The 15,136-nt window shown below is 38.9% G+C and overlaps 1 protein-coding gene across 4 annotated transcripts; it reads right to left on the minus strand.

Moving 5' to 3' along the window:
* Positions 1–188: 188 nt before the first annotated feature.
* Positions 189–14,767, minus strand: LOC101804863 (cyclin-dependent kinase 11B). 4 transcript variants are annotated; one of them, XM_027443295.2, is made up of 20 exons: positions 14,611–14,766; positions 14,394–14,526; positions 13,603–13,718; positions 12,956–13,080; positions 12,205–12,343; positions 11,566–11,696; positions 10,284–10,406; positions 9,027–9,122; positions 8,786–8,917; positions 7,981–8,046; positions 7,203–7,372; positions 6,716–6,806; positions 4,568–4,689; positions 4,121–4,226; positions 3,398–3,519; positions 3,126–3,233; positions 2,499–2,615; positions 2,066–2,214; positions 984–1,173; positions 189–604 (listed from the first exon to the last, which is right to left on the minus strand). In XM_027443295.2, exons 2-20 carry the CDS (start codon positions 14,502–14,504, stop codon positions 512–514), a joined length of 2,307 nt encoding a protein of 768 aa, XP_027299096.1. In that variant the 5' UTR covers positions 14,505–14,526; positions 14,611–14,766; the 3' UTR covers positions 189–511. The 4 variants fall into 4 exon arrangements, with proteins under 4 accessions (XP_027299096.1, XP_027299095.1, XP_071883029.1 ...); XM_027443294.2 differs by having other exon boundaries at positions 7,203–7,378; XM_072026928.1 differs by lacking the exon at positions 10,284–10,406 and having other exon boundaries at positions 14,611–14,767.
* Positions 14,768–15,136: the final 369 nt, after the last annotated feature.

Genomic DNA, 15,136 nt, shown 5'->3' on the forward strand with positions numbered 1-15,136 from the left:
AAAAAAAAACAAAAAAAAACAGTTGTTTTCCTGGGCTGATCATATACTGCAATAGTCAGCACAGACTGGGGGAGGGAGAGGATAAAAAAATTAAAAAAAAAAAAAATCCTGTTTCCACTCTAGACGACTTAATGGCACTAACAACCAAGTTTGCTGCATGTGAAGAAATGAAATCCTTCACACTGATGAACAATTAAAAATGTATTTTAATTCTACAAATTTACAAGGGAAAAAAAAAAAGGAGGAAGAAAAAAAAAACCAGAAACAGTTCCAGGATTGTACTTCAAGTTTTCCTTTGTCAAATTCTGTAATGATCCTTGGCTTGTCACGTTAATTCCAGTCCTCTAGTGGAATGAAGCACTTATACTCCACACCCAGCAAGAGCCTTTGAAACTGTGATGGCATTTCCCCTGCGAAAAACATCTGCTCTCCCTAACAGGAAGAACAGAACTGCGGCACTTCGAAATCCACTCACATGAATAGTTCTCCTTTTTTCCCCTTTTTTCTGAGTTTAAAACTTGAGGCTGAAACCAGGTCCTGCAGCAGATGCTCCTTGATTTGTGGTGGTCAGATGAAAACCTGTGTCTTTCAGATCATCATCACCCTGTGAAAAACACACACAATATCAGTAAGTGTCTGCATACGCATTCATCTCTCCAACACAAAAATCAAACTTCTTAAAAAAAATTTAATCTAAATAAAAATTGAAGTATCTTTAAGAGAAGATCAATAAACATTTGACTATGTGTTGACATAATGATTCTGTGAATCGAACAGAAATTGGATTTGAAAAGGACCAGAGCAAAAGCTGGGCTTTCATGCTGTCCTTGTCAGGCAAGTCCAGGTGAGTCTAAGAGTTCCAGGCCCCGAAAAGCCAATGGAACACAGTCCATGTGCACATTTCCCACATCAGGATGAGGACATTGTCAGCCCATGGCAGGAAGGACAGCAAAAAATGCCAGCTGCTGACGCGCCATGCTTACCAACTGGCTGTATCCAAGGCCTCCCTCAGGTGGCCGGGGGCTAGTGCCACGTTTCACCCTTTGCTGTTCGCTTTTTGCTGGCCAGGTTGGAAACATGGAGGGGTCAATAGGAAGGGGAGTCTCTCGGAAATACTCGTGCTTCAAACCATCTTCGGCAGTGATTCTTCTGGCTGGGTAGTACGTCAAAAAACTGAAAAGGATTTAAAAAGACAATGAAGTAGGGAAGAAGGGAGTCAGGCAGAAAAAGGAAAAATGTAACCCCCAAAAGTCTAAATTCTTCAGAAATGCATTTTAGAAATTTCCATTTCTAAGAAAGAATTGTATTAACAAGCATGACTGCTTATAAAAGGACTAACAGAGAGAACTAATTTTAAAAGCATGCTTCCCCCACAAACCTGTAATTAATGGAACTCCATACCAAAAGGAGCCTTTGTTGGGGATCTGTTTAGGTAAGCGTAAATCATTGAGGCACCGCACTGTGGGGGGGTCAGACACAGCTCAAAAGGGATCCAAGATGGTTCAATTGAAATATTTATTTACTTTTAAAGAAGACAACAAAGATTATATAGATACACCATGTAACTGTACAGCTCGTGGTTAACTATTTTAAACATTTCACAGTGCAGAAATGTGTGTTACTGTACTGTTCATTCTACCAGCCTTTGGCCCTGACTATCCAAGCTTTGTACATGGAATGGGTTCCACTGCTTTCTGTACACTTTTCTTTCTTCCTTTTTTCAATTATAATTTAACAAGATCCTCCAGCAGACTGCACAATAGTTTGACTCACCACAAAATTAAATGTAACATGAATGAGCTAAAACATTTTCTGATCTTCTATGACATAGGCGTCCAAGAATAATCTTGGACTGATGTTTAATAGCAGATGTTAAAGAGCATGGCACACTGAACAAAGCTGTTGTGAGTGAGGAATAGCACTGAAAGAATGTCACAGACCCTCCAGCATGTTTTGACAAGATGTTAAATGCATGGAAATACCATGCTTCACTACAAGTCATTTTCCACAACTACCATACAAGTGAAAACATTTTCCCAAGGATACTCTAGAAGCTAGCACTTACTTGTTCATCAGATCAAAGCCCTGATCAGAGAGGAGTGCTCCAAATCTCTTGCGCAGATTGTTATAGGGATATTCTGTGAATGTCATCTTCTTTACTGCTGGCAGCTCGTTGTAACCAGGCCAAATTTTTTCACTTGGAGTACCCAGATCCTATAGATTAAAATGTCTTCTTAATAAATGCATTGCAGAGTGCAACCCTTCTGCTTATTCATCATGCAGTTACAGGAGTTGATAAATTCCAGAGAAAACAGATAAAATACAACACATAACCCTAGCCTAGCACTGGTACTGTAACACAAAAACCCAAAGCAGTGAGCCTTTTATTAAGGCCTAATCTCTGTGAAAGAGCTACAAGCACCTTCATTTTCCTACTACTCTCCTATAGCTGCCTCTATAAGCAGTCAATTAGAATCCAGAGGTGTTAAAAGCGTTACCTTAAAGACTTTGTTAATCTGGTCGATTTCTGACTTCCCTGGAAACAATGGTTTCTGAGTTAACAGCTCTCCAAATATACACCCTACAGACCACATGTCTATCGCTGTTGAATATTCCTAAAAAAAAAAAAAAAGAAAGAAGGTACCTTATAAAATCAGTAAGATTTAAAAAAAAAAAAAAAGAATCTGCTCTACCCAAAATATGTACAGTCATCCCAATACCCAAGACATGGGCCTCAACTGTATTTATTCAAAACTCAAAGTCGCAGTGAATTCAGAGTAATACCCATAAACACACATATATACAAAAATACACCACAATGAAGAGTGAAAGTTGCCACAATGCTTCACTCAAACAGCATGACAGCTAGCAAAGTGTTCTAAACTTGCCCTGTGTTTCACAGAGATCCTTACCCCTTATGTTCCCACAACAGCAGTCTCAGGTTATGGGCACAAAGCTTGATCTCCACGATACATCTTTTCTCTTAAATGTAGCTTTATCTCCTTTCACAAAACCATCCTTGACAGATAGCATAGGGCTTCTTTATACTTTGTTCATGAATTATAAAATCAAGTTAGTCTGAAAAGTCATTTCACTAGCTCCCAGAAGAAAAAAGAGACACAAACCTTGGCTCCAAGCAGCAGTTCTGGAGCCCTGTACCAAAGCGTCACAACCACTGGTGTGTAAGGTTTCAGTGGAGATCCATATTCTCGGGCTAGTCCAAAATCTCCAACCTGAATGAAAAGAGAACCCCACAGAGAAGTCATTTTCCACCCAAAGAAAGAGTTCTTGTTATATCAAAACATTCTGTCTAGCTCTTAACATAGCTACAATGCAGTGTAATTCTGCAATATGAGATTTTTTTTGTAAATGTGGTTACATTTCGTGAAATTCTTACTTTTAAAATGCCTGAATGACTGAGCAACAGGTTGGAAGTTTTCAGGTCTCGGTGAAGTATCCAGTTGTCATGAAGATGCTTGACTCCTCGTAATAACTGTATCATCAAGGTTTTCACCTCACCTGAAGAGAAAAGAAGCCAAATAGATTTAAAAGATGAAATCTGTCTTCATTTTTTTGTTTGCTTGGAGAAAAGGGGGAGAAGGGGAAGGGATATCAAGTTAAAAGCACACCATCGATTGTACCATAAAAATGTGTCGTAGAACAAGAACAGTTAAACCCAAAGAGTTGCCAGTACAGCAAAATGAACTTGGATAGCTGGAATGCATCCAAGTAATGCTCAGAAATTAATGCTTCTCAACAAAGTGTCCAAAAATAAAACTCAGTGTTCGCTTCCAGCCTAGCACAGAGGAAATTCCCTCTTAATTTCACATCTGAACCTGTTTCACCCTCAGCATGCGAACTGGATTCATCAGCCAAACATCTCTATGAATACCAGCACTTCTGGCCTACCTTCCTATCTTATCTGCTGTCAGTGGAATCAGATCAGACAGAGAAAAAGCACTGAAATCTCTATTCCAGAGAAGGCTCAGAGGACATTCCAAGGCAATATACATCATTATACAAGCTAGCTCCCTGATGTCAGTACAGCCCAAAGACAATGGGGTTTTTGGAGGTCAATTTTTCAATTTTGACAATTAAAGGAGACTCTGGCAAACCATACCTGGTAGAAATGGTTGTTTCATTGTTTCCATCAGGCTCTTGAGATCGTGTTCCACATAGTTCATTACAATATATATTTTATCCATATTACTACCTACAACGATTTCCTAAAACACAAAAACAAATTATCAAAACAAGCACACACTATTAAAAATAGCATGCCAAAATGAATTTTAGAAATTTACTTGGCAAGATTACAAACACAGCCTGCCATTAGTAAAATTCACAGAAAACCTAAATTAGATTCCCAAGACAACAGTTTATTTTTGCAAAATGGTAGATTTTGTCCAGACAAACACTAACTATTTAGTTTTACAGGTAGTATAAAACTGCTTATATTAACAAGCTCTGCTAGGAATGCCAACATTTTCATCAGGCATGTTAAAAACCAAGAGGCAATGTTTCAAGAACAAAAAATCCTTTTGAAATAGAAGGTTTCTGGACTTACTCTGACAGTGACAATATTTAGATGCTGTGCTTTCAGAATAGTATTTATTTCTCTAAGAGATGTAATGGGGAAGCCTTCCTTTTCCTTCTCCATTTTCAGTCGCTTCAGTGCCACAATTTCATCTGCAAGAAAAACAGAAGTATTAACTGCAGACTGCCCATCATGTAGCTAACAAAATTCATGTTAAGAGGTCCCCCAGTGTTCTTTTACTACTTTAATGCATTTGAATGAAAACTGTTACAGGTAACTTTATATTGAACTTACAGTCAGTCTGGCATTAGCAGTGTAAAAACAAAACAATACAAACAAAAAACTGCCAAATTTAAGGAAAAATAAGAAAATACGGAATACCAATCCAAAGTTTACTTCATGAATTTTAGCATATTCCAAGATAACTCATCCCAAAAGAGATTAAAATGAAAAGTTTATTCACTTCATCCAAACTCTGAAGGTTTAGAGTTGACAGAAATGCCTCAAATACAGTTTATGTCTCTTTTAAGACCCAACTCAAAACATTTCCAAAGTGAACAATTTAAATAAATCTGTTTTTGCATGATATTGTAGAGAATAATGGCTACGTCAGCCTCTGAGCCAACACCACAAGATAGATAAGGAAAAGAAGAAGGAGCTGATGGCAGATATCCAGTACATGAGTGAAGTCAGAGAAACCATGCCGGCTGTATGCTCTCATTCCCCAAAAGGAGATCAAAAGGTCATATTATTCTAAAATAATCAGAGAAACTGAGACATCCAGAATTTAACTGTCAGCAGAATCACAGCTTGTCAGCTGGAACCTGAGAATAACAATAACTTCTATGTCTGCCCTAGAACACAATTATTTTCACAAGCTCTCTTCACCATCTGCCACCTCTATTGAAAACTGCAGATATTTAATTTACTGTGCTACAGCTCTCTTTGCAAATGACCAGCTTGCAAGACAGTAATGTATCACTAGTGATGGGACCACTACAGGGAAAAAAGAGAGGTCAGAGCCAAAAGAGCAGATTGTATCTTACGTTATCTTTTTCCAGGGAAAAAGAAAAGCTGCACTAATATCACAGTTTTTGTTAAAGCATTCAAGCAAATATGTCTTTCACTTGAGAAATCAGCATGGAAGAGGAACACAAATGACCTGACTCTTGCACCATCCATAGGAAATGCAATAATTTCCTCCAGACGCTTGCCATTACAAACCAGGTAAGAAATTAGATTTTCAATTTTAAAAATACAAATCAACTTGCGTATGGAAATTTCTTTCTACAACAAAATACTGCAGTATATACTCATGACACACAAAGCACTGCGTTTATGAATTCTCTCATCAGTGGCTGTGTTTAGCGTGACACCTAGTGGCACGCTTATTTAAATTCAACCACCCAATCAATCCGTTAACTAGCTAAAGCAAATCACAAACCAGAAATAATTGCCTAATGGGCCAGAAACTGAAATCATATTAACTGGTTTTAGCATCCAATAAAGAAATTAATTCTGAACTCAAATAGCTGCTAGCAAAACCCATATGTCAAAGTCCATGTCCTCTTAAAAGCATAATTAGCCTCGAAAAAGAAAGAAGCATTTTAAACGTTTTGTTGCTCAACGTAGATGCAGAACCATAATTTGCATATATCTGCACCCTTAAATTTATGTATGGGACACAAGTAGAAATTAGCTAAAAGAAAAATTAACTTTTTACAGCTTTCCCCTTTCTTAGGGAGGAAGATTGGTACAAAGAAGTATCAGTTTTGTGCTTAAAATGCAATCTGCAAAGTAAGATACATGAGCTGTACTTCTGACTCTGCCATAGATCCCCCTTTCTGTACTCCTTGGTCAGTTATTGTGAAGGTTGTTTGAATTTATAAAGCTCCACTGGCAGTTGTACAACAGAAATATCTACAGAAATGTAAAATACACTAGATGCAACTTGTGTTTAGTTCTTACGCATGACACTGCTGATTCCATAGTTCAAGAACAGGCAAATAAGCAAATTTTCAATTTACAGGTCCCAAAATTCATAGCAATCCCCACAGATGACAACAGCTGTCGTGGTAACTCAGACCTTGATTGAAATGTTCTTACATTAGATGATATTTATGACACAATGCTTAGCTAATACCATGAAGATAATAACTGGAGACCGCTTATACTAACCAGTCTTTTTGTCTTTTGCTCTGTACACCACGCCATATGTTCCTTCTTCAATCCTGTTGAGACACTGAAATTCTTCCACACTACGACATCCCTGAGAAAAGAGAGAGGCGACATTTACTTCTGAAGTGTCTTCAGGAGCATAGCACTCATTTGTTTTAAGAAGACGTTAAGTTAAACTCACACAACTTCACAGAAATAGTTAAAGTTTACCAAGAGAATTCAACAATACGGTTAGCAATAATCAAAGGTATTACACTCTTATCTATATGTAAAAGTCACTTGTGCTCCATGCATGTCTTTTACTTGTCAAGGCAGTAATATTCCACACACAAACATGTATTTTGTGACGCTGAGTCAGCAAGACGTATTCTGCCTGTAATCTATCTCATGCATAAACGCTACTGCAAATGTTTACCATGTTAGTGAAGCAGCTCCTGAAATCTACTTGCGTATGCCATGCTCAAGCACCCTCTAAGAGATCCTCTACCTGAAGTGCGGGAAGGTACTTAGGAAGCTCTTGTTTTAGTTCAATGGGGGAAGAGGCTGGGGAGTCAGGAATGTAGTCTCCCTCTGTCATCGCGTTGGACTGGGGGGTCCCCTCCCCTACTTCCTCTTCTTCCACTTCGCTTCCAGCTGAATCTCGATCAAACCTTGACTCTGTAACTTCAAAAGTCAGAATCAATCGTGGAAAGGAGGGAGTCATTTGGAACAATTCGGTTCAGCTTTAGACAAATATGGGAAGAGAAACACTGATCATTATAAGACAGCAAAAGTATGCAAATTTTGTTGGTGGAATATGGAAGATCAATGAAAAGAAGCCAAATTTCTCCTGTTTGCAGAGATATGATGCTTTCAAGCATCCCAGTTTACAGTCACGTACATACAATTTCCTGAGTCAAACACGGCACATCAAAAAAATAAATTTTTAACAGAACACAAGAAAAAAGTGACCAACTATCTCTTGTTCTGATTGCAAAGCTGTTTTGATGAGAGGCCAAGACAAGAGACCCAAAGTGAAAAAGAAGGAAATTGTAGTTCATTAGACTAGGATCTGATTTCCTCTAAATCTAGACCGTGGTTCAGATTTCAAGAAATTTCTGATTCTGACATGAGAATGGCCTTAGAACACAAAATACACAATGCCTTAGAATGATGGTAAAACTGCAACAAATAAGTTTAAAATATTTTAAAATAATTTTAGAAATAGATTTAGCAGCAAAAATCAAGACAACCATTTTTTTATACATTCAGTATTTGCATTGTACCAACTGGGATGTGGTTTCCATTCTCCCGTTCCTCCTCTTCGCTCATTTCTTCTTCGCTCACCTCTTCTGCAAGACAGAACCAAGTTCAACCAAATCAACTCAGCACTTCAGTAGTTGATTGCAATGCAGATCACTGTTGAAATGCTTACCTAATTTATCGTGCCTTCTTTACTGCTGTCTAGTTCATTACCTCATACTTGCTGTTTCACTTGGAAAACAAATGCTTCCTCAAACTCAACAACTCAACATTAGTTGGGAGACTAATGAATGTTTGCTCAGTAATTCTAAGGGATTTTAAAGAAAAATATCCAGTGTGAGCTGCTGTGTTTTTTTTCTGTATTGATTAAAGATGAGAATGGCTGTAAGATTTCTTTTACTAAGCCTTTTTATTTTTTTTTTTTATTATGTTCATGCAGTTGTACTGTAATGAAAAAAAATCTTATTATTTGCAACTGAAACAATTCAAAAACAACAGTCTCACCACCTCCACATAGAGTGCAGAATTGTTCTCAGATTGTCTGTTACCATCCAATACAAACTTATTTAAACTGTTAGCATTACACCATTTAGGAAGTCACAAATGGCTTTCAGTTTTCTTATCTGACTTCTTACTCAAATAATTGGTATTACCTTTATATAAAACACTAAAATGTGACTTGTTCTTTTTTCTTTTCAGCTATTTTGGCCTGTGAGGCCTCAGCCTATCCTAGACTAAGAGAAAACGAAAATATCCAACTAAAATACAAGATGGGAAACAAAGAAAAGCCATTACACACCACACGGGGACCTGCTTTACATTACTCACCAGCTGACTGCTCAGACACTTCTTCAGAATTGCTTCCTGTCTCCTCCTCCTCCTCCTCTTCTTCTCCCTCTTCCTCAGATCCTTCACTGCTAGACTCTTCTTCCTCTTCTTCTGAGCCTGATCCAGACTCCGCTGAGGAATAGTAAAACAGGGAACTAAGTAGATACAATTAATCACACAATTGTCTGTTTGAGGAAACACAGTTATTAGATAGTGCATCTACTACATTGCATTTGATTACCTGATGAAGACTCTGCCGAGCTGGTTTTTCTCTCACTGTCACTGATATCTTGCAAGTCTGAAAGAGGATCTCTCTCTTCTGGTTTCTCTTCTTTCACTGGTGACACCACAGAAATCAAAAACAGGGTGCCAACTGAATTTCACTTCTACTTATAGGCCTATGAATACCCGGATATCTAATTTACTTTTTCTGGCCATTAAATTAGTGCCGAATATTCATCCAATACTGAGCAACCAAAAATTTCACATTCTCCTCAAAAGGCAGACAGCTTTTCTGAGCTGCAGTGGTGCACAATCAACAGCCACAAATGTGGAATGTTGACTTTTTTTTTAAGCGTGACACAGGCCTATACCCCTCTACATCAGATATATATTTACAAAAAAAATAAAGGCGTAACATGATAACAAGCATGACCACAACACAGCCTCGTTAACATACATACACAGTGCTTCCTGTTCTCCTTCAGTCCCTCTAGATCACAATGAAAGGGCACGCACAAACAGATGTTGATCGATTAAACAGCAAATTCAAAGGACTTGCTGCCTGCCTCTGCCTGGAATTCCAGCTGACTGCACTGGGCGTTCAGCTTACCTCAGATAGTTACACTGATTTTTACAGCTACACACATTAACAGAGCAGACACAGAGCGTTTCTTCTTTAAACGAAGACATTCTTTTTGTCAGTTGTGCAGTTTCTCTCCTCACAGTTAGGACTGTCTACATACCACATTCTAGCTTAGAAAACAAAATTCACCATCTAACCAGAACACTGCTTTAAGCATTTTTTTTTCTTCTACAACGTGACAATATTAGTGATGCTTAAGCTGTATTGTTCCCTCTAAGGTTGCTTTTTAAAGTAACTTAGTTCCTAACACCAAATGCAAGTGGAACTAGTGCAAACAATCCCTTTTTAATCTGCAAAGAAATTAAATTTACAGAAGTCAAAAGAAAAAGTATCAGCTGTCTTTCATCACTGAATGAAGTAACTCGCTTTGAAACTTTTTTAATGACTACCCCTGCTACTGAACAGGAAAGATTCATTCAATTTGTCACTTACACAATTACCTGCAGAAAAGCATTGCTTTAGAAAACAGTGCACGTGCCATCCTTCTCCAGCACTCCAGAGTTATGCCACCAGGGCTGAAGTGGACATCACTTTTCATACAGCACACAAGGGATATATCCTACAAATCAAACACTACCCCAGAACGCCTCTCCTAGCCTCCAGGCAAAGACATTACGAGGTGGCAAATGCTACCTGGTTTCCTGCTCTCTCCTTGCTCAGGCTTGTCTCTTTGCTGTCGTAATGGACTGCGACTCCAGGGTCTCATTTTCACTTTGTCTCCATATTCTTCCCTCACTGTTCTATGGTGTGCAGAAACTAGTGAAAACAAAACCGAAGGAAGTTGTTAAATCTCCCTGCCCTAATTAAAATTCTTCTGTCTGCCCCAGCCACCTGTTTTGCACATTTTTCCTTACAAAATAGTCATGGGGAAAGGTGGAAGTGGAGCCTAACTGTGTCTAGGAGAGAAAAGATACCTAAGAGAACAAAGGACTAGGATTCATCTCATGCGCAATACAGTATGGGTTCGGACTGCTTATAGAAAGGTGCTGCTGTATTTAGATGCAAGATGCCCTCTATCCTACTCAGTAAACACTCCAAACCTGAGGCTTTAAAGCACGAGAAAGAAGTGGACAGACTAGGGGGATACATAAAAGAATTAAAACAGCTAAGGAGCTGACAGAACATTCAGAGCAATAAAAATAGCTGAAATGAAAGGCTAGAGACATCGAGAAAGACCTGCATAAATACCCAGCACACAGGAGCTGTTCAGGATGAGCGGAACTAGAAAGAAGAGCAATAAACATGACCTCTTCTGCTACTCCCAAGCAATCTTTGTCACAGGAATGGGTTCAGGTTTTTACCTCTGAAAGCTTGGACAAACAGAGGTCATTTAAACAAAAATGATCTGAACTTACAGAGCAAGTGAACTGATGCAAAAGTGAAAGCTCATACAGAAGTGAGTTTAAATTGATAATTTCTCAGATCTTCCCCACTTGACTCCTATTAGTCTCTTACGTAGCTGGACTACTTAGATGGTCTCTCCCCATCCCCTTACCATTTATTTTCCAGAAACTCTAACACACTTGATTCTGAGACTTCAGTCTCTATTAAATCGGGTTAGACTCAGCCAAGGAGCTCAGAAGCAACGGCAGTCATGACAGATACACACACACACAACGCACACAATGACTACAGCAATTACATAAACCTTGTTTCTATAGAAAACCAGAGACTCATTGACTACTCCCTATGCCAGGACATCTGACATTGGTTTATTTCCCTTTTTACAACTTTAGAGATTTTTTTTCCAGATAGAGTCTCCACACCACTTCCCACTTTTTTTTTCCCCTCTTTTTTTTTTTTTTTTTTTTTTGTTAATTCTGGCACTGACCTAAGTAAAAGCTGCTTTCTACATCTCTGTTTCACCACTGTGGCAGACAGTAAGCTCAAACAACATTTATACAGAGACAGTTACCTTCTCTTCTGGCTTCCCGTTCCTTACGTCTTTCTTCAGCTCGCCTCTCGCGTTCCTTTTGCTCCCTTTGTTCTTTTTGCTGCTCTCTGATTTTTCTCTCTCGCTCTCGCTCAAGTTGCTCCAGGCGATCCCTAGAAAAGAACTTTCGTTATATTTTTGTTATGTTACAGTTCACTAAGAAGAACAGTGCATCTTTTGAATTTGTAACCAGCTACAGGGCTGTTCAATTTCATTAGCAACAACAGCAATGGAGCTTTTCAGCTGATCCTTTAAAAACAGCCAAAGAAATGAGCTTGAAAACTCGTGAGCTTCTGCACCCTTATCAAGATTTAAACAGAAAGTAAAGAAGTTCAGTCAATAAATCCTACTACGCCAAACTGGTTTGCTGTTTTCTTTGTTACAGTAAAACAGTGAAAATGACTTCACTTAGAAACATCTCCTGTAATAAAGTCACTTACAAAGGCAATCAAAGTCAAGAACCCACTTTAGTTAGACAACATTCACAGGAACATGGTACTGTCACCAGACCTTACCAGTTTTCGCTCTGAATTTGTGTCATTTCAGAGCAACGCAAGGTTAGAGATACTTTGAGGAGGAATCAGCTCATCTCTTTGTTAGTCTGTCCACGGGTGGATGTACCTCTCCCTCCTGGAATGCTCCCTTGCCATTTCTCTCCGTTTCTGTCTTTCCCATTCACGTCGGGCCTTATCCTGCTCTTCTCTATGTCTCTTCCTACGCTCATGTTCCCGTTCTTTCTCTTTCACTCTGGCATGTTTCCCTAAACAAGCAAAGTTAATTTTTGGTGTTACTGTTCAAAACATTTAATGCTCCTGTTTTCAAAAAGTAAAAGTAGAAAGGATGAAACTTATGATAATCTATTTCTGTGCTCTCCATACTTCCGTTTATAGAAAAATCCTGATCTGAAAGGGTGTTAAAAAATTAAAAGATTGTAAGATCTTGCACAAACGCACTGAAAACAACCAAAAAAAGGTTGTAACAGGAATACAAAGTGTACATTTCCAGACTATTTAATACTGAAAGGATATTTGTCTCTCTATAGTCGGGTAAAAATAGTTCATTGCCCTGACTCAGCGAAGCCAGAAAGAAGCACAACAGGCTTCAAAGAGCAAAATCAGACTCTGGGTCCCTGACAAAAGTGGTTACTGTCCTCTCAAACATAAACGTGCACCTGTTGTTCTTTGAAGGGCATTAGACAAAATCAAAGCAAAAACACAAATTTAACTGTTTAACAAATTTAATTCCTTTGTCATATCCATCTGACATGTTTTCTCTGTTTGTTAATTGTTATTTACTCTCTCTAAATCGCCTGTTCAGCTCGACCTCAGAAAGCTACAAGAAGCATTAGGCAAGCGTATTAACTAACACTCACCTTCTGCTGAATGACTACGATGTCTACGCTTCTCTTTCCTCTTCTCATCTTTTCTATGATGGGTTTTTTCTTTCCGTGACATTTGCTGGGGTGGTTTTATAGCCAAGGAATCATCTTCTTCTCCTCTAAAACATGACACAAATTAATAAGCTTAGGAAGGTTATGTGTACTGTCTAACAAATTGTGTTATTTAATCTTAATTTTATATTATAAAATTATATAAAGCATTTTTCCTCTTTTTTATATATTAATTTCTATAATACCCATGAATCAAAGCATTAACAATAAGTAACAGAAAATCGCAGTCACATGGATGAAAAGTTAATCTATTGTTACACACGAACTTTTAACACACAAGCTAACTGAGGATGAATTAAGCATTGAAGTGAACTCAGCATGCCTTTAACATCTTGAGCAAAATATTTCAGATAGCAACCAAAATTTGACCATGCTATATTGTTAAGCCTGAATCAGCCCTTCAAAGAGATATCTGGACATCTTCTGGTAACAGGAGGTAAGATGGTACACCAACCTCCTCAAAAAGCTACTTTTTTTCCCGTTAAGATACTTTCAAACATTCTCCTTGGTACTTCTACCATTTCATCTCAGCAACATGCTCTAAGATAAGAACTCTGTTCTCTCGTTACCTATCTTCCATAGAGTCTTCCCTCCTGTAAGGTGAATTTCTGATCGTTATTTCCATGCGGTGATCCCTCAACTCCCCCTCTTCAAGAGAATCCCGCTTGGAATCCCTATCATCCGACTGCCAAACAAACAAAAGAAAGGGAAAAAACAAAATGGAAATAATTTGTATGTCACAGTGAATAATAAAATAGTACTCGACTCTTCCATTTTTGGAAGAAAAATCTCCAGCTGTCCAGCATGCTGACTTATGAGAGATTTTGTACTGTACACAGCTAAATGCAGCTAGATTACATTTATAACACTTGAGCTATGTAACTAGACAAGATCAAACAACTATTAAGCAGTTACATTAACTAGTACTATTTTTTAATGTTAAGCTACTCTGTATAAAGTTGTAGAAAGTAACGTAAAAGTTATTTGAGAATATTTAACTGCATTTTTGTATAAAACCTCTGAAAAGGCTTTTAGCTGAAGTGCTGCTGCCATTAAATTGTTGGTTTTTCTTAATTTTTCTAACAAACAAAAACGAAATGAAGAAACATATAACGATTATTAACATATATTAGTGTTATATGTAATTATTGTATAATTATTGATATAAATGACACGTGTAAGGTAAGAGATTAAATGAAACCAGAGGAAAACAGGGTTTTCTGTCAAGCTTTGGCACGAAGGGGGGGGGGGGGGGGGGGGGGGCACAGAGATCACACATAGAGCGTGTGTACGAGCCCGGAGGCCCCCCGGGATCACGGAGGATCCCCCCGGGATCGCAGAGACTCTCCCGTCAGCTTACGTTCTTCATGCGCTTTATCTCTGCCTTCTCCTCCTGCTCCTTCCTCCGCTTCTTCTCCTGCAGAATCTCATCTAAAGTTTTCACTTTCCAAGAATCCTTTTCATCACCCATTGGGGTTTACGAGCCCAAACCCCTGCGGATAAAGCACAAATTCCCCGCTCCGTTACCGAGTCCCTCAGGCCCCGGCCCCCCCCCCCCCCCGATACCCCCCCCTCACCGCCGCCGCTGCCGGGCCCCGGGACGAGCAGCGCCACACGAGTGCGTCACTTCCGCCCGCCGCGGCCAGCTGATGACGTAACGGGGGGAACACGGGAGCCGCGAGAGGCCGTGTGGAGGAGGGCCGGCAGCGCCATTTTGGCGCCCGGCTTTAAGGCAGCGCAGGTCGCTAAGGAAGGGGCGGAGCGCCAGTCTCCTACAGCACTTCAGCTTTTAAATAAATACCCCGCCCAGTTACCGCTTTTTAAAAAATACCCAGTAACTCTCTGCGTGTAGCATTCTTGAAGCCCGTCCTTATAATTACATTAAAAAAATAAATAGATATATATTTAAAAAAAAAACACCCAAAAAATCATTTTATTGTACCTCTGAGTAAGGCATGATTCCAAAGATCGCTTAAACAAGTCATATAACGGCAACAAAACTAATACAAGGAGAATTTACAGCAATCCAGTGTGATGAGGGCAGTTCCTAACCAGCTCTCTTTTTAAGACTGTACACAAATAGAACTTGAAACACATTAATGT

The sequence above is a fragment of the Anas platyrhynchos genome, chromosome 22, assembly GCF_047663525.1.
Source record: "Anas platyrhynchos isolate ZD024472 breed Pekin duck chromosome 22, IASCAAS_PekinDuck_T2T, whole genome shotgun sequence".
Classification (NCBI taxonomy): Eukaryota; Metazoa; Chordata; class Aves; order Anseriformes; family Anatidae; genus Anas; species Anas platyrhynchos.

What these genes read in the sequence shown, in the direction of transcription:
- LOC101804863 (XM_027443294.2), bottom strand. Translation starts at nt 14,504, where the DNA reads ATGGGTGATGAAAAGGATTCTTGGAAAGTGAAAACTTTAGATGAGATT. An exon ending in AGCAAAAGACAAAAAGACTG is followed by an intron (nt 4,690 to 6,715) that starts GTTAGTATAAGC and finishes TTTTTCTTGCAG; the next exon opens with ATGAAATTGTGGCACTGAAG. An exon ending in GGCTTTGATCTGATGAACAA is followed by an intron (nt 1,174 to 2,065) that starts GTAAGTGCTAGC and finishes AATCCTTTTCAG; the next exon opens with TTTTTTGACGTACTACCCAG.